This window comes from Triticum urartu, chromosome 5A (genome assembly GCF_056163025.1).
Source record: "Triticum urartu cultivar PI428250 chromosome 5A, HENAU_Tu73, whole genome shotgun sequence".
Classification (NCBI taxonomy): Eukaryota; Viridiplantae; Streptophyta; class Magnoliopsida; order Poales; family Poaceae; genus Triticum; species Triticum urartu.
The window spans coordinates 6,415,380-6,432,811 of NC_141877.1; the positions used below are offsets into that span (position 1 = coordinate 6,415,380).

A 17,432-nucleotide genomic window follows, 5' to 3' on the forward strand; every position below is an offset into this window, starting at 1 on the left:
GGCCCAGAGTGAGGCAGCCGGATCTAGCAGCCAGCCGCCGTCAGAGCCACCACCAGCACCGGATCCGGCGGATGGGGCGGTGCCAGGGACAGTCGACGAGGGAGAGCGCCGATGCAGAAAAGGGGAGAGGCGAAACCCACAGCGGCGACCAGGGAGGAGGGGCGGGCTAACCGACGCAGATGGCGCGAGTGGACGTCTCGCCGCCGCCAACCACCGCGCGAGCCAGGCCCGGCGAAGGCCGACGGCGGCGGTGGGGGAGGGAGACCAGGGGAGTGGGCTTGTGGTGGCGGGCTAGGGTTTCGCCCCTGAGTGAACCAGGGAGGGCGACCAGGGAGGAGGGGCAGGCTAACCGACGCAGATGGCGCGAGTGGACGCCCCGCCGCCGCCAACCACCGTGCGAGCCAGGCCCGGCGAAGGCCGACGGCGGCAGTGGGGGAGGGAGACCAGGGGAGTGGGCTTGTGGCGGCGGGCTAGGGTTTCGCCCCTGAGTGAACCAGGGAGGGCGACCAGGGAGGAGGGGCGGGCTAACCGACGCAGATGGCGCGAGTGGACGCCCCGCCGCCGCCAACCACCGCGCGAGCTAGGCCCGGCGAAGGCCGACGGCGGCGGTGGGGGAGGGAGACCAGGGGAGTGGGCTTGTGGCGGCGGGCTAGGGTTTCGCCCCCGAGTGAACCAGGAAGGACGACGCGGGGGGGGGGGGGGGGGGGGGGAGGGGGGTATCTTCTTCTTCTTCTTAATTTTTTTCGAGAGTATGCCAATGGCGTACTGTTGTAAATTGCTTTCTCTCTTCTTCTTAATTTGACCGTTGCCAATCTTCACTCAAAAGAAAAAAAAGACTGTTGCCAATCGAACATGCAGTGTTTTGGCTAGTTTTAGCATAGTAACCAAGTTGTGACTACAAATATTTCTCCCAGCAGCTAGAGTCTTGACCTGCTTAACCATGTTCAAAATTTGTGACGGCTCAGCACGGTCTATCAGTCAACATGTTTATCTAGTGTTGTGTAGTCCAACACTCCAACTACTAGCCGCCCATGTGATCACTGACGCCTGAGGTTTTTCAAAAGAGTAGGCAGTGATATATGCTTAAAGATATTATTTGACCCTCGATTCTGTGCAAATATGGTGAGCTACATAATAGTTAGGCACTTAATACCTTTCAGTGCTATTTTCTCCTAGTCACTGTCATACAATTAAGTTGCAGACTCCAACTTGATTACCCGCCGAATACTAGTAGAACACAGTACGGTATCTATGCTAGCTACTGAAAAGAGTCAAAGCTCAATTTTGAACAGGAAGAAACACGTGCATGCATTAGTCACAGTGGATACTAGCTAAGCTTGGATGCTAGTTAAGCTAGAAGTAATGTTGGACTTCCCAAACTGTTACTACTAGCTAGCTTGCCCGTGTGGACCGTGCTGGTATAACAGTTAGTCATACATAGCTTGGTACCCTGCACTCACTCTCTCTATATATTCTAGCTATCCATGTTAAGTGCCCTTACCTCCTTCCTGTGTTTTCTATGTGCGGCGCTGAGGACGGTTCTAATTTACGATGCTACATGATATATATATGTGAGACACTAACCAGCTAGCAGGTAGTATACATACACTCATGAGCTCACAACCCTCTTTGCCGAGACATATTGAGGTATGTATGCATGCTAGCTAGATCTTCTTTCTAAAGTTAGCGCTGTGGATTAATTAATTTTAACTTGCCAGGTCTCCTATCTGCACGCTAAGTTGCTTCACGATTTGTGATTTTTTTTCTCTTGGCATATATATCAGTAATATTGTCATGTCAGCTGCATGATATGGTACCTTGTTTTTTCCTTTTTATTTTTTACTCCAAGTCAATATTTGTAAGCCAAGCTAGCTAGATTTGTAGAAACATCCATATGTTATGTTCGGTTAGGCCCTGGGTGCTGTCCATCTTTTCAAAAAAGTAAGTTATATATGCTTGGTTATTCACTGAGTATATAAAAATGAAATTTGTTCTCAAGTAAATTTAAGCATCATGGTTATATAAGAAGTTTATTCAATTCTAAGTGTATAAAAGGACTTCTAGTCGTACAAGAAGTTTAACGAAAATGATAAGTACCTGACGTCAGGTACTTGCACATGGCAAAACAAACGATTTTTATGGCAATTTTAGTTGATGCGTGGATGTCCATTTTTCTTACAAGCACAGCAATTTTCCTAGCAAAAAGATAAACTAAGACAGATTTGCCATGCTTGCCCACTAAACTTGCCATCCTCAACAAATATAAAATGTCACAAAAAACGTTCCTTTTGCCATGTGCACGTACCTGACATCGGGTACTTTATCAGATTCCAAGTTTAATCGATTTGTTCTCAAGTAAATTTAAGCATCATATATAGTTCTATAAGCATCATGCATGGTGTACAATATATACTCTAACATCTTAACAGTCCATTTATGTGACGTCCATAAAAGGACTCCTAGTCAATCCAACTCATAGAGATGTGCCTAACAAAATGAAGGGGAGGGAGTAACTCATACTAATGTTCTTGCAGGCCAAATAACAACATGGACTTAACAAGTCTTACCGCAGTGTGGTGGGCCGTGGCTCTTCTTTTCATCACCGTGTTAGTCACCAAGATTTCAAGAGCAAGATTCACCACCGTTGATCTACATCGTACAACAGGTCAACTTCCTCCCCTGGTGAATGGAGTTGCTCTCCTCAAACTATTACCTACCCTTTTCAACAAGGGTCTACCGGCAATGACGAATGATCTATATGTCAAATATGGCAGTGTATTCATGGTAAGTTCATTTGGAGTGAAGGTAACACTGTTGATCGGGCCAGAGGTGACGGCTCATTTCTTCCAAGGTCTGGAGTCGGAGATTAGCCACGGTAATCTGTTTGAGTTCACTGTGCCCATGTTTGGTGAAGCAGTTGGTTATGGCAGAGATACCGCCACCCGAACTGAACAAATGCGCTTCCATATCGAAGCATTGAGACCATCAAGGTTGAGGAGCCATGTTTATCCCATGCTTCAAGAAGTGGAGGTGCGTAGCAAACAGGCTGTGCCCTTACTCATTTGTTATCACTAGTGCAGAACCGGGCAATAGCACCGGTTCGTAAGACCCTTTAGTGCCGGTTTAGGAACCGGCATTAAAGTTTCGGCACTAAAGCCCCCCCCCCCCCCCTTTAATACCGGTTCAGCACGAACCGGTGCTAAAGGGAAACCACGTGGCACGAGCTAGCTCCGGGGGCCGGGAGCCCTTTAGTACCGGTTGGTAACACCAACCGGTACTAAAATGTTTGGGGGGTTTTTGGTTTTATGATTTCTTTTTCATTTAATTTTGTGTTTTCCATTTTAATTCTTTTTCGTTTGCTGGTATTTTACGGTACTACACATTGTACACGTTATATATATATTGTAGCGCTAAAGTACACCCGAGCGTAGAATCGCTAATCATGCGCTCCGGCTAGGTGGGCGGACCGGACGTCCGCGCGCAGTGCCACAAATTAGCCAACCAACAGACCTCCCTCCGCTTGATCGTAAAAAGGATGGAAACCATCGTAACATCAATAATTGATTAACTGGCTGCATAGACCACCACGCCCAGCCAAATTAGCTGACCACATCTCTTTTAGTTTAGACCCTCGTAACGGTTTGCAAAATATAGTAAAATGATTACCGCACTAGATTTGCCTTGTTAACTAGCCGGGTAAATGACTTCTGTACGTGCCAATTGTTGTTAGCTTTGGGTATGTGGTAATTTGATTATGACACCTCATTACTACTAGTATTAAATTTTAGTTTTCCCCATTACTAGAAGTACAACGTGGCGTTACCATAGATTTATAATTGAGCCCAACTTGGCGTTACCATGAATTACTAGATCTACCACTTGTTGTTACCATACATGCAAAAGTGAACATAACGTGGCTATATAAGACCCTCCATTCCAGAGAAATAAATAAATTACTAGAACTACTACTTTGTAACGTGGTTAGCATCGGTTACCATCGGTTACCACCAAATTAGAAACAAATAGAAGTGTGATCCTTGTAACGTGGTTAGTGTGTTTTACTACATGTTACTCATGCTTTACGATCAAGTGGGAAGCAACTGCATGCCGGTTAGCGTGCGCGCCTTGAGTTGTTTAGAGGAGCATGAGCGCGTGTTCTGGCCGGAGTGCAGAATAAGGAATTTGCGCTCAGGCTTAGTTTAGCATACCTAGTAGAACCAATTATATATATATATATATATATATATATATATATATATATATATATATATATATATAAATAGAATTTTTAGTAGAACCAATCATATATATATCATCAATGTCTCACAAACCACCATATTAATTTACACATACACACATGTATAGCTATATACAATTTCTCCTACATATGTATGTTGCCTTCGGAGCCAGTGGCATTAGCCTAATTGGTGCCTTCGGAGCACGATGACAATTGGAAGTGGTTCATGACCATGGCACTATATGTATAACAAACAACGTACGGGTAAGATAATTATACGAGTAACTATATATCCAAATCACACAAATATCAATTTTTATATAAAATTTCATGAACAAGAGGCTCACCATAAGGTGGTGCCGGCGACGGGACGGTGCGGGCGATCGACGGTGGTTACGACGGAGATTTAGAAGGCACTAAGTAAACCACATCTACATATGCAAACTAAGTGTTATTTTTGACCTCAAATTGCATATAAATCAAATACTAGCACACACACACACACACACACACACACACACATATATATATATATATATATATATATATATATATATATATATATCCTCCCAAATTACTAAAATCACAAATTAATCACTATATAAAGCATTGCAAGAGCTAATCTAGCAATGAGAGATGAAAGGACAAAGTTGCTAACCTTTGTGATCATTTGAATGGATGGGGGCCTTCAAATCTTGACAAATTTTGGGCAAAATGTGTGATGAGCTCGAGAGGAAGAGGGAAAGAACAGAGAGGAGAGGGGAAAGGGGAAGAACAGAGCGAGCTCGGGTGGACGAAGGGTTTATGTAGGACAACCTTTAGTACCGGTTCGTGCCAAGAACCGGTACTAAAGGGGCTGGAGGGGCCCCAGTCTGACAACATCCTGCCACCACTGTCATTAGTACCGGTTCGTGGCACGAACCGGTGCTAAAGGTTCGCCACAAACCGGTACTAATGAAAGCGGCCCGGCTAGCCGTTGGAACCGGCACTAATGTATACATTAGTGCCGACTCAAATACAAACCGGCACTAATGTGCTTCATGTTTGACCCTTTTTCTACTAGTGTATTTTTGCCCCGAAAAGGGCCTCTAGCTCGGTTTATGCATGCACAGGCATCTTTTCGTTACAAAGTTTAAACCATAAATTACTCATCTGTTCTAGAGTACATGTTTACATACAAGTTGCACAAAACTTATGTTGTATCGATGCATTCATGCAGGGTTACTTTGCAAAATGGGGAGATGAAGGCATAGTTGATCTAAAGCTTGAGTTCGAGAAGTTACTCATGTTGATCTCAAGCAGGTGTTTGCTCGGAAAAGAGGTTCGGGAGAACATGTTCGATGAAGTCTACACACTATTTCACGAGATTGAAGACAATGGTGTGACTTTGATCAGCTTCTTGTTCCCATATCTCCCATCTCCAGCAAACCGGCAGCGAGATAGAGCGCGCATAAGGCTAACACAAATCCTTTCCGATGTCGTCAATTCCCGTAAGAACTCTGGCAGAGTTGAGGAGGACACGCTGCAGAAATTGATCGACTCTAAGTACAAAGATGGTCGCCCTACAACGGTAGAAGAGGTAGTCGGGCTAATCATTGGCTTGTTGTTTGCTGGAAAACACACCAGCTCTCACACTAGTACTTGGACTGCAGCTTGTTTACTCAGCCATCCAACTTTCTTGAGAGCTGCCATTGAGGAGCAACAACAAATCAGTAGCAAATACAAGGACATGGGGCTAGACTACAATGCATTTATAGAGATGGATACACTACATAGTTGCATCAAGGAGGCACTAAGGAAGCACCCTCCAACACCAATGCTGGTCCGCAGAGCACATAAGAGCTTCATGGTGAAGACGAAAGAGGGCAAAGAATATGACATCCCGCAAGACCACATCGTAGCAACTCCCACTATAGTCAACAATAACATCTCTTATATCTATAAGGACCCTCAGGTATATGATCCATGCCGGTTTGGCCCCGAAAGAAGAGAAGACAAAGTAGGTGGCAAGTTCTCTTACACGTCATTTAGCGGTGGACGACACATTTGCACCGGGGAGGCCTATGCTTACATGCAACTTAAAGTGATATGGAGCCATTTGCTGAGGAACTTTGAGCTCGAATTGATCTCCCCTTTCCCCAAGACAGACTGGAGCAAGTTCTTGCCAGAGCCACAAGGAAAACTACTCGTAAAATATAAGAGGAATGGCATTTTGCAGTCACTTAATTAGTTGATCTACTGCAACCTATATGTGTATATGTACGCTTACTTCTGTGTAATATCAATGCAATCGTGTTTGGATGCCACATTTAGTGGCGGACTTGGCTTTGAGTGCTAGTAGTTCCGTACCCACAATTATGTTCATCAAGAAATAAATACATAGTCTTGGTTGGTTTCTATGTCATCCGTCCTTTTGTGTCCTTCCACTACTTTTTTCTGTTGCATTTGAAAAGATTCCTGGTTGGCAGATTTTGTGAGGCTTGCACTAAATGGAGTATTCACCCCTAAAAAAACCAAATGGAGCACTCACTATTCACTACTGAAATGGCCCGGATTGGTAGTGCGTCCTGTTGGACACTCGGCAAAGGATCTCATAAACCGAGTGCAAAAAAAGGCCCTCGGCTAAGGTTGGACACTCGGCAAAGCCTGTTCTTTGACAAGTGCCATTCAGAAAGCACTCGGCAAAGACATGGACTCTCGGCAAAGGCCTAGACACGTATGGTGGCCTTCATCTGAAAAGGATATTCCTACCATGCATCTGTGATCTTTTGTCAGTAATAGCATAATCTGTAGAAGTGTGCGTGTTTCAAGTTCTTGTTGAAAACCACGGCCTCTTTCTCCCCGATTATTGTGTTTTGCGAATTTTACGAACCAAAGAGGCCCTATGCATGCCCAATTATTATTCCTTACAAAAAGGGTCGCTGATTATTTACACACACACACACAGAGAGAGAGAGAGAGAGAGAGAGAGAGAGAGAGAGAGAGAGAATATTTTGCTAGTTAAATTCATAGTCAAAACGTGGCCTAAGATACAAACCAGAAGCGAGGGAGTAGTATTTTCTCTGGTAGTCATTGCCAGACCCAGACTATTAGGTTGCAAACTCCAACTCGGGCACGAAACCATGGATTATGACTAGCTAGGACTTGACGTTCCATACGTGGGGAGTACAGCAGCACTGGTAAAAGACACCACACTATGTACTCAAAAGTCAGAGATATTTCCAACCAAGAAGAACCAACGGTCGGGCTCGGGCATTAGTCACAGTGTGGCTGCTAGCTAGGAGTAGCTGTAATCGATGTTGGACTTCCCAGACTGCACTCACTCACTCTCTCTGTATATATTCTATATATCGATGTTCATATCCTTAGTTGCCTTCCTGTGTGTTACTCCGCACAGATCTCGCACTCACTCACTGCTAGTTAGCTAGCTAGCAGAGATTGCAGCCCTAATTTGATGATAGTGCAGACATACCATTTAACTAGCTGCTACTAGCTAGTACGTGAAAGAGACGAATAAGCCTCTACGTATTGACGTATGCATGCATGCTGCCACCTCTTCTGTTCATTAGAGTTTGGTGCATGCGCGTTGTTGAGGCAATATAATGAAACCATGCATAGTCTATTCTACTAGTATTCTGTACTTTTAATCAGTGCCGTTAGCGATTTATTCATTCTCCTTTTTTGGCTTTTTTTTTATTTTCTACTCTCAGTCAGTATTTGTATGCCACTAGCTAGATCCGCATAAACATCGATATGTTATGCTTGGGTGTTCACCGAGTCCATAAGAATGTGATTTGTTCTCAGGTAAATTTAAGCTTCAAGCATGCGTGGTTATATAAAAAGTTTATTCAGCTGTTGTACATGTAGGGAAGTGTACAATATATGTACTGTCAACAGAACAACAACAGTCTATTTAGAGATGGGCCTAATAAAATGAATGGGAGGGAGAGTAACTCATACTAATGTTCTTGCAGGTCAAATAAACATCACCATGGACTTGACAAGTCTCACTACGATGTGGTGGGCCATAGCTCTTCTTTTCATTACTGTATTGGCCACCAAGATCACAAGAGCAAGAATCACCAACATTGATCCACAGCGTACAACAGGCCAACTTCCACCCATGGTGAATGGACTTGCTCTCCTAGGATTATTACCTACCCTTCTGAAGAAGGGTCTACCACCTATGTTCAATTATCTATATGTTAACTATGGCAGTGTCTTCAGTGTAAGTTGCTTTGGAGTGATCAAGGTAACACTCTTGATCGGGCCAGAGGCGACGACTCATTTCTTCCAAGGTTTGGAGTCAGAGATTAGCCATGGTAATCTGCTTGAGTTCACAGTGCCCATGTTTGGCAAGGCAGTTGGTTATGGTAGAGATACCGCCACCCGAATGGAACAAATGCGCTTCCACAGTGAAGCACTGAGGGCATCCAGGTTAAGGAGCCATGTTTCTCCAATGCTTCAAGAAGTGGAGGTGCGCCTTTTTACTCTGTGTGTGTGTGTGTGTGTGTGTGTGTGTGTGTGTGTGTGTGTGTGTGATGGACGTGTGGTGTATTAATTGACTCATGTATATGCACAGGATTTCTTTGCAAAGTGGGGAGAGGAAGGCGTAGTTGATCTAAAGCTTGAGTTCGAGCAGCTACTTATGTTGATATCAGGCCGATGTTTGCTTGGAAAAGAGGTCCGGGAGAATATGTTTGATGAAGTCTACACACTTTTTCGCGAGATCGAAAAGGGTGTGACCTTGATCAGCTTCTTGTTCCCATATCTCCCAACTCCAGCAAACCGGCAGCGTGATAGGGCACGTATAAGGCTAACAGAGATCCTCTCTAATGTTGTCGAGTCCCGTAAGAGCTCTGGGCGAGTGGAGGAGGACACGCTGCAGAAACTGATTGACTCCAAGTACAAAGATGGTCGCCCTACAACAGTAGAAGAGGTAGCCGGGTTGATCATTGGCTTGCTGTTTGCTGGAAAACACACCAGCTCTCATACTAGTACTTGGACTGGAGCTTGTCTTCTCAGCCATCCAGCCTTCTTAAGAGCTGCCATTGAGGAGCAACATCAAGTCGCCAAGAAATACAAGGACGGACCAGAATACAATGCCTTCTTAGAGATGGATACGCTGCATAATTGCATCAAGGAGGCGCTGCGGAAGAACCCTGCAACACCACTGCTGGTTCGCAGGGTCCATAAGCGCTTCACGGTGCAGACGAAAGAAGGCCAACAATATGACATCCCGCAGGACTACATCGTAGCAACTCCTACTATAGTAAACAATTATATCCCTTACATTTATACGGACCCTCAGGTGTATGATCCAAATCGGTTTGGCCCAGAAAGAAGAGAGGACAAAGTGGGTGGCAAGTTCTCTTACACATCATTTGGTGGTGGAAGGCACGTTTGCACTGGAGAGGCTTATGCTTACATGCAACTCAAAGTGATATGGAGCCATTTGCTGAGGAACTTTGATCTCGAATTGGTCTCTCCCTTCCCTAACACAGACTGGAGCAAGTTCTTGCCAGATCCACAGGGAAAATTACTCGTGAGATATACGAGAAATGGAATTTAATTTGCAGTCGCTTAACTATATGATCTACTTCTACTTGTATTCATGCAATCAATATGTACTGTATGCATATGTCTTTTGATATGTGTAACATACAAAAAGGTATGTTAGTATTTGTATGACACATACTTGTATTGGGAGACAATGATGTTACGTTCAGTAGCGGACTAGGGTTTGAGTATGGTCAATACCCACAACTATGTCCATAATAAATAAATATATTGTCTTTGTTGCTTTCAATGTCTTTCCTCTTTTTTATCCTTTCACTTCTCCTTTGTTCATTCGAAAAAATTCGTGGTAGGCACACTATCTTACGCTGATATTTCTTGCAATCTTGCACTGATATTGACAATGACGGAACGAGAGCGCGGAGGGGAGGGGAGGGGTGGTCACTCGTCAGTGGTGACTCCGATGAATAGTCTATTTTCACTTGGAAAACTTATCACCGATGAGCCCATGGGTTCCTCCATGTCCCATCACTACCCATATATATATATATATATATATATATATATATATATATATATATATATATATATATATGAGACATACTATAATTTCTTAGTGTCCCAATCATGCACACAATGGCAACCATGTACGTCAACCCAAGGTTAAACTTGAACTGATTCTTAAATCTTAATTTTTTTTGCGAAAGATTCTTAAATCTTAATTACAATACTCCCCCCGTCCGTAAATATTTGCCGGACAAATGGATAAAAATTGATGTATTTAAAACTAAAATACGTCTAGATACATTCATTCTTTCGACAAATATTTTCGGACGGAGGGAGTACTAAATTTGGGTAGTACATTCAGCGTTCTCATACGACTGAGTAGATTCCTTTCTCACGTAGCAGCCCAGGTGTGCACTAAAAACATCTTCCCAACCATCAGAAATAAGACCTGCATGTCTTTCTTTTTGTTTACTTATACAATTGTCTACTCTGTCCACAAAAGAGTAGCATGAGTGCATGCCAGTCTAAGCTAAAACTTGAAACGAATCATAGATACACGCAATTTCCTTGCTCGTGACGTGACAAGCAGAGTAGAAAATTGTCCCCAGTTAGCAGTATCATTAAATTTGCATGGTAGAATGGTCATGTTTGTCGCATAGTAATATACTAGCGTGGATTGGTATCTACGTAGCAGCTCAATTGATATCTCCCGAACCACCACAAATACGACTTGCATGCATTTCTTTTGTTTATTTATATTATACTCCCTCCGTCCGAGAGTATAGTGTATACTAGATTTTTTTTTTCAAGGTCAAACCTTATCAACTTTGATCAAGTTTATATAGAAAATTATCAACATCTAGAATACGAAAACAATACCATTATATTCATCATGAAATACTTTTTTATATGGTATATATTCTTTTATTGTAGATGTAGATGATTTTTTCAGCAAACTTGATCAAAGTTTACGAAGCTTGATTTTCATGAAAACCAATGTTCACTATACTATGAGACGAATGGAGTACAATTAAAAAATGTAGGCCAACAAATGTCACATGCAATGAAGCATACTTTTGTCTATTTTTAGTCCACAAAAGAGTAGCATGCATGCATGCATGTCAGTCTAAGCTAAAACTCGAAACCATTCTTAGATACGTGTAGCTTTCTCGCTCATGACGTGCCTAGTAGAGTAGACTAGAAAATTATGCCCAATTCTATTATTATTGAATTTGCACAGTTTTACCTATATATATATATATATAGTTCGCATTAAAATATTTAATTAAAATGGTTTATATTTAGAAACGGAGGGAGTAGATTGCACTCCACAGAGCAGCCTAGCTGTGCACTGAAAATGATCGCATGCTGAGCTCCTCCAACTGTGCAAAAAAGCCCTTCAGGATCTGATATTTACGCATAAGTCCAGAATTTCGGCCGCTGCAGTTGGATCTCAAATCCAAGGGCTCTCGGGATCCCGTATTATTTGAGCACGGGACGCCTCGTATCATCTGATACTTTCCACACTGGAGGCATCTTCCCAACCACCACGAATATGACTTGCTTGCTTGCCTTTCTTTTATTTATTTATATAATTAAATAAAGTTAGGTCAATAAACATCACACACAATGAAACATACTTTTGTCTACTCCTAGTCCACAAAAGTGTTGCATGCATTTACACAGTAGGAGCATGTCCTACTGTTTTCAGGGTAAAAAAGAAGATTTGCATGCATGCAATACCGGTCTGAGCTAAAACTTGAAATGAGTCTAGATACAAGTAGTTTTCGTGCTGGTGACATGCCTAGCAGAGTAGAAAGTTGTGCCCGCCTAGCACTACTATTAATTTTGCGTGGTAGAATGGTCATGTTTGTCATATAATACACGTATTGAGCAGGTTGCTTTCCACCTAGCAGACTAGGCGTGCACTGAAAGTATCCTCCCAACCACCACAAATACGACTTGCATCCCTTTCTTTTGTTTATTTAAACAATTAATAAAGGTAGGTCAACAAACGGCACATGCAATGAAACCGACTTCCTTCTAGTCCTAGTCCACAAAAGAGTAGCACATATTCATGATAGTCTAAGCTAAAACTTGAACCAAATCTTAGATCTGCATAGTTTCCTCGCTCGTGATGTGACTGCTAGAGTAGAAAATTATGCCCAGTTATAGCGGCCCATAAATGTGACCTAATGGCCAAAGTATTTCGTTATTTAGACAATTCAAGGATAGCTATTCTTTCAAAGGTCTTAACCGACCTTGTACCTTCGACATATTGGTTTAGAGGACCAACCGACCAGGTAGTCATCTCCTCTTGGCGGGATTACCTTCACGTGCTACCATAACCTTGTAATTTCCAACCTTAATTGGTTGTCTTTTTTTCAAATATCAAATACCACAGATGTTTGGATCCAGGATATGGTTACTGAAGGGACGAATGGTTATGAAGATCATGCCTTACTATAGCGCTTTAGCATCAAAAGTCACTTGCATGGTTACACCCAGAGAGTTTTGGGAACCGTCTATCGTGAAGTTGTCTCAAATGATAGTAGTTGATGGATGACAGACAACAATACTATATTTTCCTATTTCTGTACGACAAAACACTAGCTGAGTAATATCATGAATTTGTTTAAATGTCCCTTCTCTACTAGAGAACGTAGCCAATTAGACACCTTTTGGCTAGTTAATGTTTGTACTTATACCATGTCGTGTGATGAATTTTTAGACTAGTAGCATGCTAGAGGTTGTTTGCAATATCATGAAAAGTATATGTTAGCAGTGACATGGATTAGACTCACTAGTAAAAAAATGCCCATTTGTCCTGGTTCCAGATGCCCATTTGTCCCGGTTCCGGAACCGGGACTAAAGGATCGGTACTAAAGCCCAATACCTTTAGTCCCGGTTCGCCTACGAACCGGGACAGATGGGGCTCCATGTGGCCGCTGCGGCTTGCCCAGGCAGGAGGGCCTTTTGTCCCGGTTGGTAGCACCAAACGAGACCAAAAGGCATCCACGCGTCAGCAGTTCAGGGGCTGGGGTTTTTGTTTTTTTTTGAAAGGGGGGAGGGAGTTTGGGGTTTTGGGGTTTTGTAGGGTTAATTTAGGGGTTTCATATATTGTGTTAGCTAGCTAATAGAGAGAAGTGTCATCTCTTATCTCCGTGCTTGGTCGACGCTACGTACTATACGTATAGAGAGGACTCGACACGCTAGCTAGTAAGCAAATGAAGGAAACCATTAAGTACAGAAGATCGTCATGAACATATACACAGAGAAGTGATCAGCCTCTCCTTTTCCGAGAGATTGGTCCGACAACAAGTTTTCGTATATCTATCCGACGCTACTGGCTACATATATACAATATAAGATCTCTTACAATCCCCTAACATCTGAACTCAACTTCCACATGGTATTCTTCGGCTTTATTGATGACGTGGTCAAGAAAGAATCCCACCAATTCCTCTTGAATTGCTCGTATGTGATCTTGTGGTAGGAGTTCATTCCACATTTGCCACATCTAATTTGAAGAAGGGGGCCAATACATATATATGAATGAAACTCAACACAAATGATGGTAATAAAATAAAATTATGAATATTATTGCTTACGCACTTCATATTGTTTTTTAGAGTAGCCCCGCTTATTCTTGGTCGTTGTGTTGTAGATAAACTCGCAAACGTAGTATCCACAGTAATCATTCCCAGGTTCCTGCCACAAGCACTTTACGAGAAATAGAGGTCAATCAAATTGATAATCAAGCATTATAAATGTTATTGATGAAACTAGCTAGAATCAATGGGAGATGCGCGGAACTAGCTAGTAGTACTTACTTTGGGGTGTGTAAATCGCAGCTCCCCCTGCAGTCCCGGAGCTTGTGCGGTGAACTCTTTCAAAACCCCGCCAGACAAAGAAAACAATTACTTGATATCAGGAAATGAACAAAGTTGCCGATATGGTGCGATAATGATCGATTGAACTTATTTCTCGAGCATTTTAGTCATGGTCGCATACTCCTCGGGATTTTTTCGTCTCGAGTCTAAGACGTTTACTAGTCCCTGCTTAAGCTTAATCTCTAGGAGAATAAAGTGGAAGCTGCGCACGCATGCATAACTCATCAATTACATTACTATAACCTCGAGTAACAAGGGAAACCGAATATGCACAAGACAGTAAGAGCATCTCCAGCCATTGGCCCCCCAGGAGGGGCTAAAAATCGCCCCCTGGGGGCGCACCGGCGCTAAACCGCGCACTGGGGCATGATGCCCCCCAGTCGCGGCGCCCACGTTTTTTTGAAAAAGTCAAATACAGGGCAAACAAGGCTCAAATTTAATGCAAACATCGGCGAGCTCGTTCAAATTTAAACATATTTTACAAAAAAAGAAAAAAATTAGTACGGGCTGCCCCCGCCGTCTCCATCGCTGCACCTCGCCGTCTACCTCACCGCTCCCCGCCGCCCGCCGCCCGCCGCCCGCCTTTGCAGTTCTACATGCCGAGGAGGCGGTAGAAGCGCGTGTAGTCGCCGTCTCCACCGCCGCCGTCGTCGTCGTCCCCGCCTCCGCCGCCGCCGTCGTCGTCGTCCCCGCCTCCGCCGCCGCCGTCCCTGCTGCATCCCTCCCCCGGTTGGCGCGGCGGGTTGGACGGTCCGGAGGCGTCGTCGTTGTCGTCGCTGTCGAGGAAGACGATGCTGTGCTCGTCCTCGCGCCCACACTTGAGGGCGGAAATCTCCTCCAGGGCCAGGCTATCTCCTCGTACTCCACCGCAGGGCGTCCTCGTCGGAGAAGCCGCGCCGGGCTATCTCCTCATACTCCGCGGGGAGGACGGGCTCCGGCTTGGGCTCGACGAGGACGAAGCGGCCGGTGGGTGGGGGGGGGGGCGGAGTCGCCGATGCGGACGCCGGAGCTGCGGGTACGCGCGCTGACAGGCGTGTCCTGGGGCTCCGGCTTGACGGGGCGGAGGCAGGGAGAGCCCGACGAGCGGCCGGACGAGGAGGAGGACGCCCCGGGCCGCTCCATGCGCCTCGGCGCCCAGGAGCTTTCACGGCGGCGTGAGAAGGATGGGGGAGCAGGGTACTCGAGGCGCGGCGTGTTGCCGCCCTTGATGTACTTGAGGACGGCCTCCAACGTGCAGCCGGGCACGCCCCACCACCGGCGACGGCCCTCGGAGTTGAGCCGCCCGAAGGGCACGACGCCGTTGGTGGCCTCGAGCTGCTCGGCGTGACGGCGGCGGAAGTAGGGCTCACAGAGCGGGCTGTCGGGGACGTACCGTGGCCTCTCCCTCGCCGCCCGCGGCAGGGACGCGCGGATACATGCAGTCGGCTGTGTGGTGAAATGTCAGAACTAGCCTCAATCCCCTTCAGTTTCAAGAGCACGTGAGGCACCGATGATAGGAGCCTTCCCAACGAGCTGCTCCACCATGTGATGTCCTTCTGGTCAATGGTGGGGGCCATGCACACAAGTCTGCTCTCGACGAGGTGGCGCTATCTCCGGGCTTCTACGCCATTCATTTGCATCGATCACCAGAACTTCATGGATGGTGACAAGTTAGATAAGATCGGGGATCGCTTGCTCGTTGCTGCTCTTACGTGACAACACTGCTTCCTTGGATGAATCCCAGATCTTTGTCCATGAAGTTGATAGTATCATGTGTTGTGAGTGGATTCTTCATGTCATGATGCACAAAGTTCATCTCCTTCATGTTTCAGGACCCGTGTTTCTGGATAGCACAACCATGTTTTGTATACAACACCTCAAAATAGTCAGGCTCCAATCTCTCTTGTCGAGAGATGAGTTCTTTAGGTCGCTGAACTGCGACTGCCCAATCCTTGAGCATTTAGAGCTAGAGCATTGTTGTTTGGTGGACTTGATGGAGATCTCATCGAGGTCACTCAAGGTTCTACATATCATTAGCTACCTTATCACCAAGGTGTCCTGATTTGTGCTAGCAATCTTACCCATCTCTCTATCTTAGAATCATGATGTCATTTCTGTGCTATATTAACCAGGGATATGTTCTTTCTAGTAACAACTTCAGTTAGCCTGAGATATGACACATTTCAGTTTATGGAAAGCACAATACTTGGTCATGGTCTACTTCTGGGTCATGGTCTACTTATGGGTCATTGGTCTACTTGCTGGCCTCTCACATCCGACGCCTTGGAGTTGCAGACACCATTACCTGAGGTACAAACTAGTTTTCTTTTCATATCCATACGAGTCTAGGTGAATATATTTGCTTCCTTGGTTAGATTTTGTTATATAGTTTCTTCTCGGATGTAAATTCAAAGGATCTTCACTTTTTTCAGCTTACTTGTTTCCCCTCCTATATATGTGTATCTTAACAAGCTAGCTTAAAAGTATCGAATAATCAACTACTAAACTCACTGTCATCATTTTGATTTCATCAAAGTTCACATCTGAGAGAGGTTTGCAGACATGCCCGGTGTTCAGCAACCTGACAAGTCTGTTGTTGGGTGATTGGAGCCTAGCTGCTTACTTCTACCCGCCGCGTCGCCTCCTACATCGTTCGCCCAAGTTGAACGAGCTAAGTTTTAAACTCGAAATGGTAACCACCTGGAACCATCTCTAAATACCAATTGACCCGCTGGAACAGTAGGACCTCTTAGGCCCTTGCTAATATAGTACCTTAATGTTGACACTCTGCAGGAGAAATGTAGTACATGCAAGGGTGCTAAATCTGCTTTGTAGTCGACAAGAGAGCACCGTTGTCGGGCTCAGGCAACTACCCTTGTATCGAGAGAATCAAAATCCACTGCCATGAAGAAGATTCAAGGGCCAACTCGTTGGTGCAGGCGTTGCTACCGCTTTCCAGCGGTGTGAAAATCAGCATCGAGCATCGCCGATCTATGCTAATCAAGACCTTGTTTTGTTATGGGAACCTGCCACCTTGTTAGTGTTTTGTTAATTTGTTGGGACATAGTCTTTTGGAGACGCCGACATTAGTGAGAAGTGAGCCCAAGAGAAGAGCCACACTTATTATCAGAAAGTAGTGGCCAAATGAGTTTCAAGATCATGTCTGGATATTTTGTGCGCACACGTTGCAATCAAATTCGCTATATATGTGTGATGGTTGATTTGAGCTAGTTCATCAACGTAGTCTAGTTGAGTGTCCAATGTAGTTGTGTTCTAGCCAAATATTGGATTGTTTTTCT

General features: G+C 44.6%; 2 protein-coding genes and 1 pseudogene across 9 annotated transcripts; all 3 read left to right on the forward strand.

The window, feature by feature from the left end:
• Positions 1-1,469: 1,469 nt before the first annotated feature.
• LOC147967380 (obtusifoliol 14-alpha demethylase-like) lies at positions 1,470-6,641 on the forward strand. Of its 5 annotated transcripts, none has more exons than XM_087525255.1 (4): positions 1,470-1,553; positions 1,616-1,647; positions 2,535-3,030; positions 5,457-6,641. In XM_087525255.1, the coding sequence occupies exons 1-4, from the start codon at positions 1,485-1,487 to the stop codon at positions 6,465-6,467; spliced, it is 1,608 nt and encodes a 535-aa protein (XP_087381381.1). In that variant the 5' UTR covers positions 1,470-1,484; the 3' UTR covers positions 6,468-6,641. The 5 variants fall into 5 exon arrangements, with proteins under 5 accessions (XP_087381381.1, XP_087381379.1, XP_087381378.1 ...); XM_087525253.1 differs by adding an exon at positions 1,719-1,813 and having other exon boundaries at positions 1,488-1,647; positions 2,535-2,784; XM_087525251.1 differs by adding an exon at positions 1,719-1,813 and having other exon boundaries at positions 1,492-1,647.
• Positions 6,642-7,607: 966 nt separating this feature from the next.
• Positions 7,608-10,046, forward strand: LOC147967381 (obtusifoliol 14-alpha demethylase-like). Of its 4 annotated transcripts, none has more exons than XM_087525258.1 (3): positions 7,608-8,041; positions 8,212-8,714; positions 8,820-10,046. In XM_087525258.1, exons 2-3 carry the CDS (start codon positions 8,229-8,231, stop codon positions 9,807-9,809), a joined length of 1,476 nt encoding a protein of 491 aa, XP_087381384.1. In that variant the 5' UTR covers positions 7,608-8,041; positions 8,212-8,228; the 3' UTR covers positions 9,810-10,046. The 4 variants fall into 4 exon arrangements, with proteins under 4 accessions (XP_087381384.1, XP_087381383.1, XP_087381382.1 ...); XM_087525257.1 differs by having other exon boundaries at positions 7,608-7,770; XM_087525259.1 differs by having other exon boundaries at positions 7,611-7,733.
• A 5,228-nt stretch (positions 10,047-15,274) lies between these two features.
• On the forward strand, positions 15,275-16,968 carry LOC147967382 (F-box protein At4g22280-like; annotated as a pseudogene).
• The last annotated feature ends 464 nt before the right edge of the window (positions 16,969-17,432 follow it).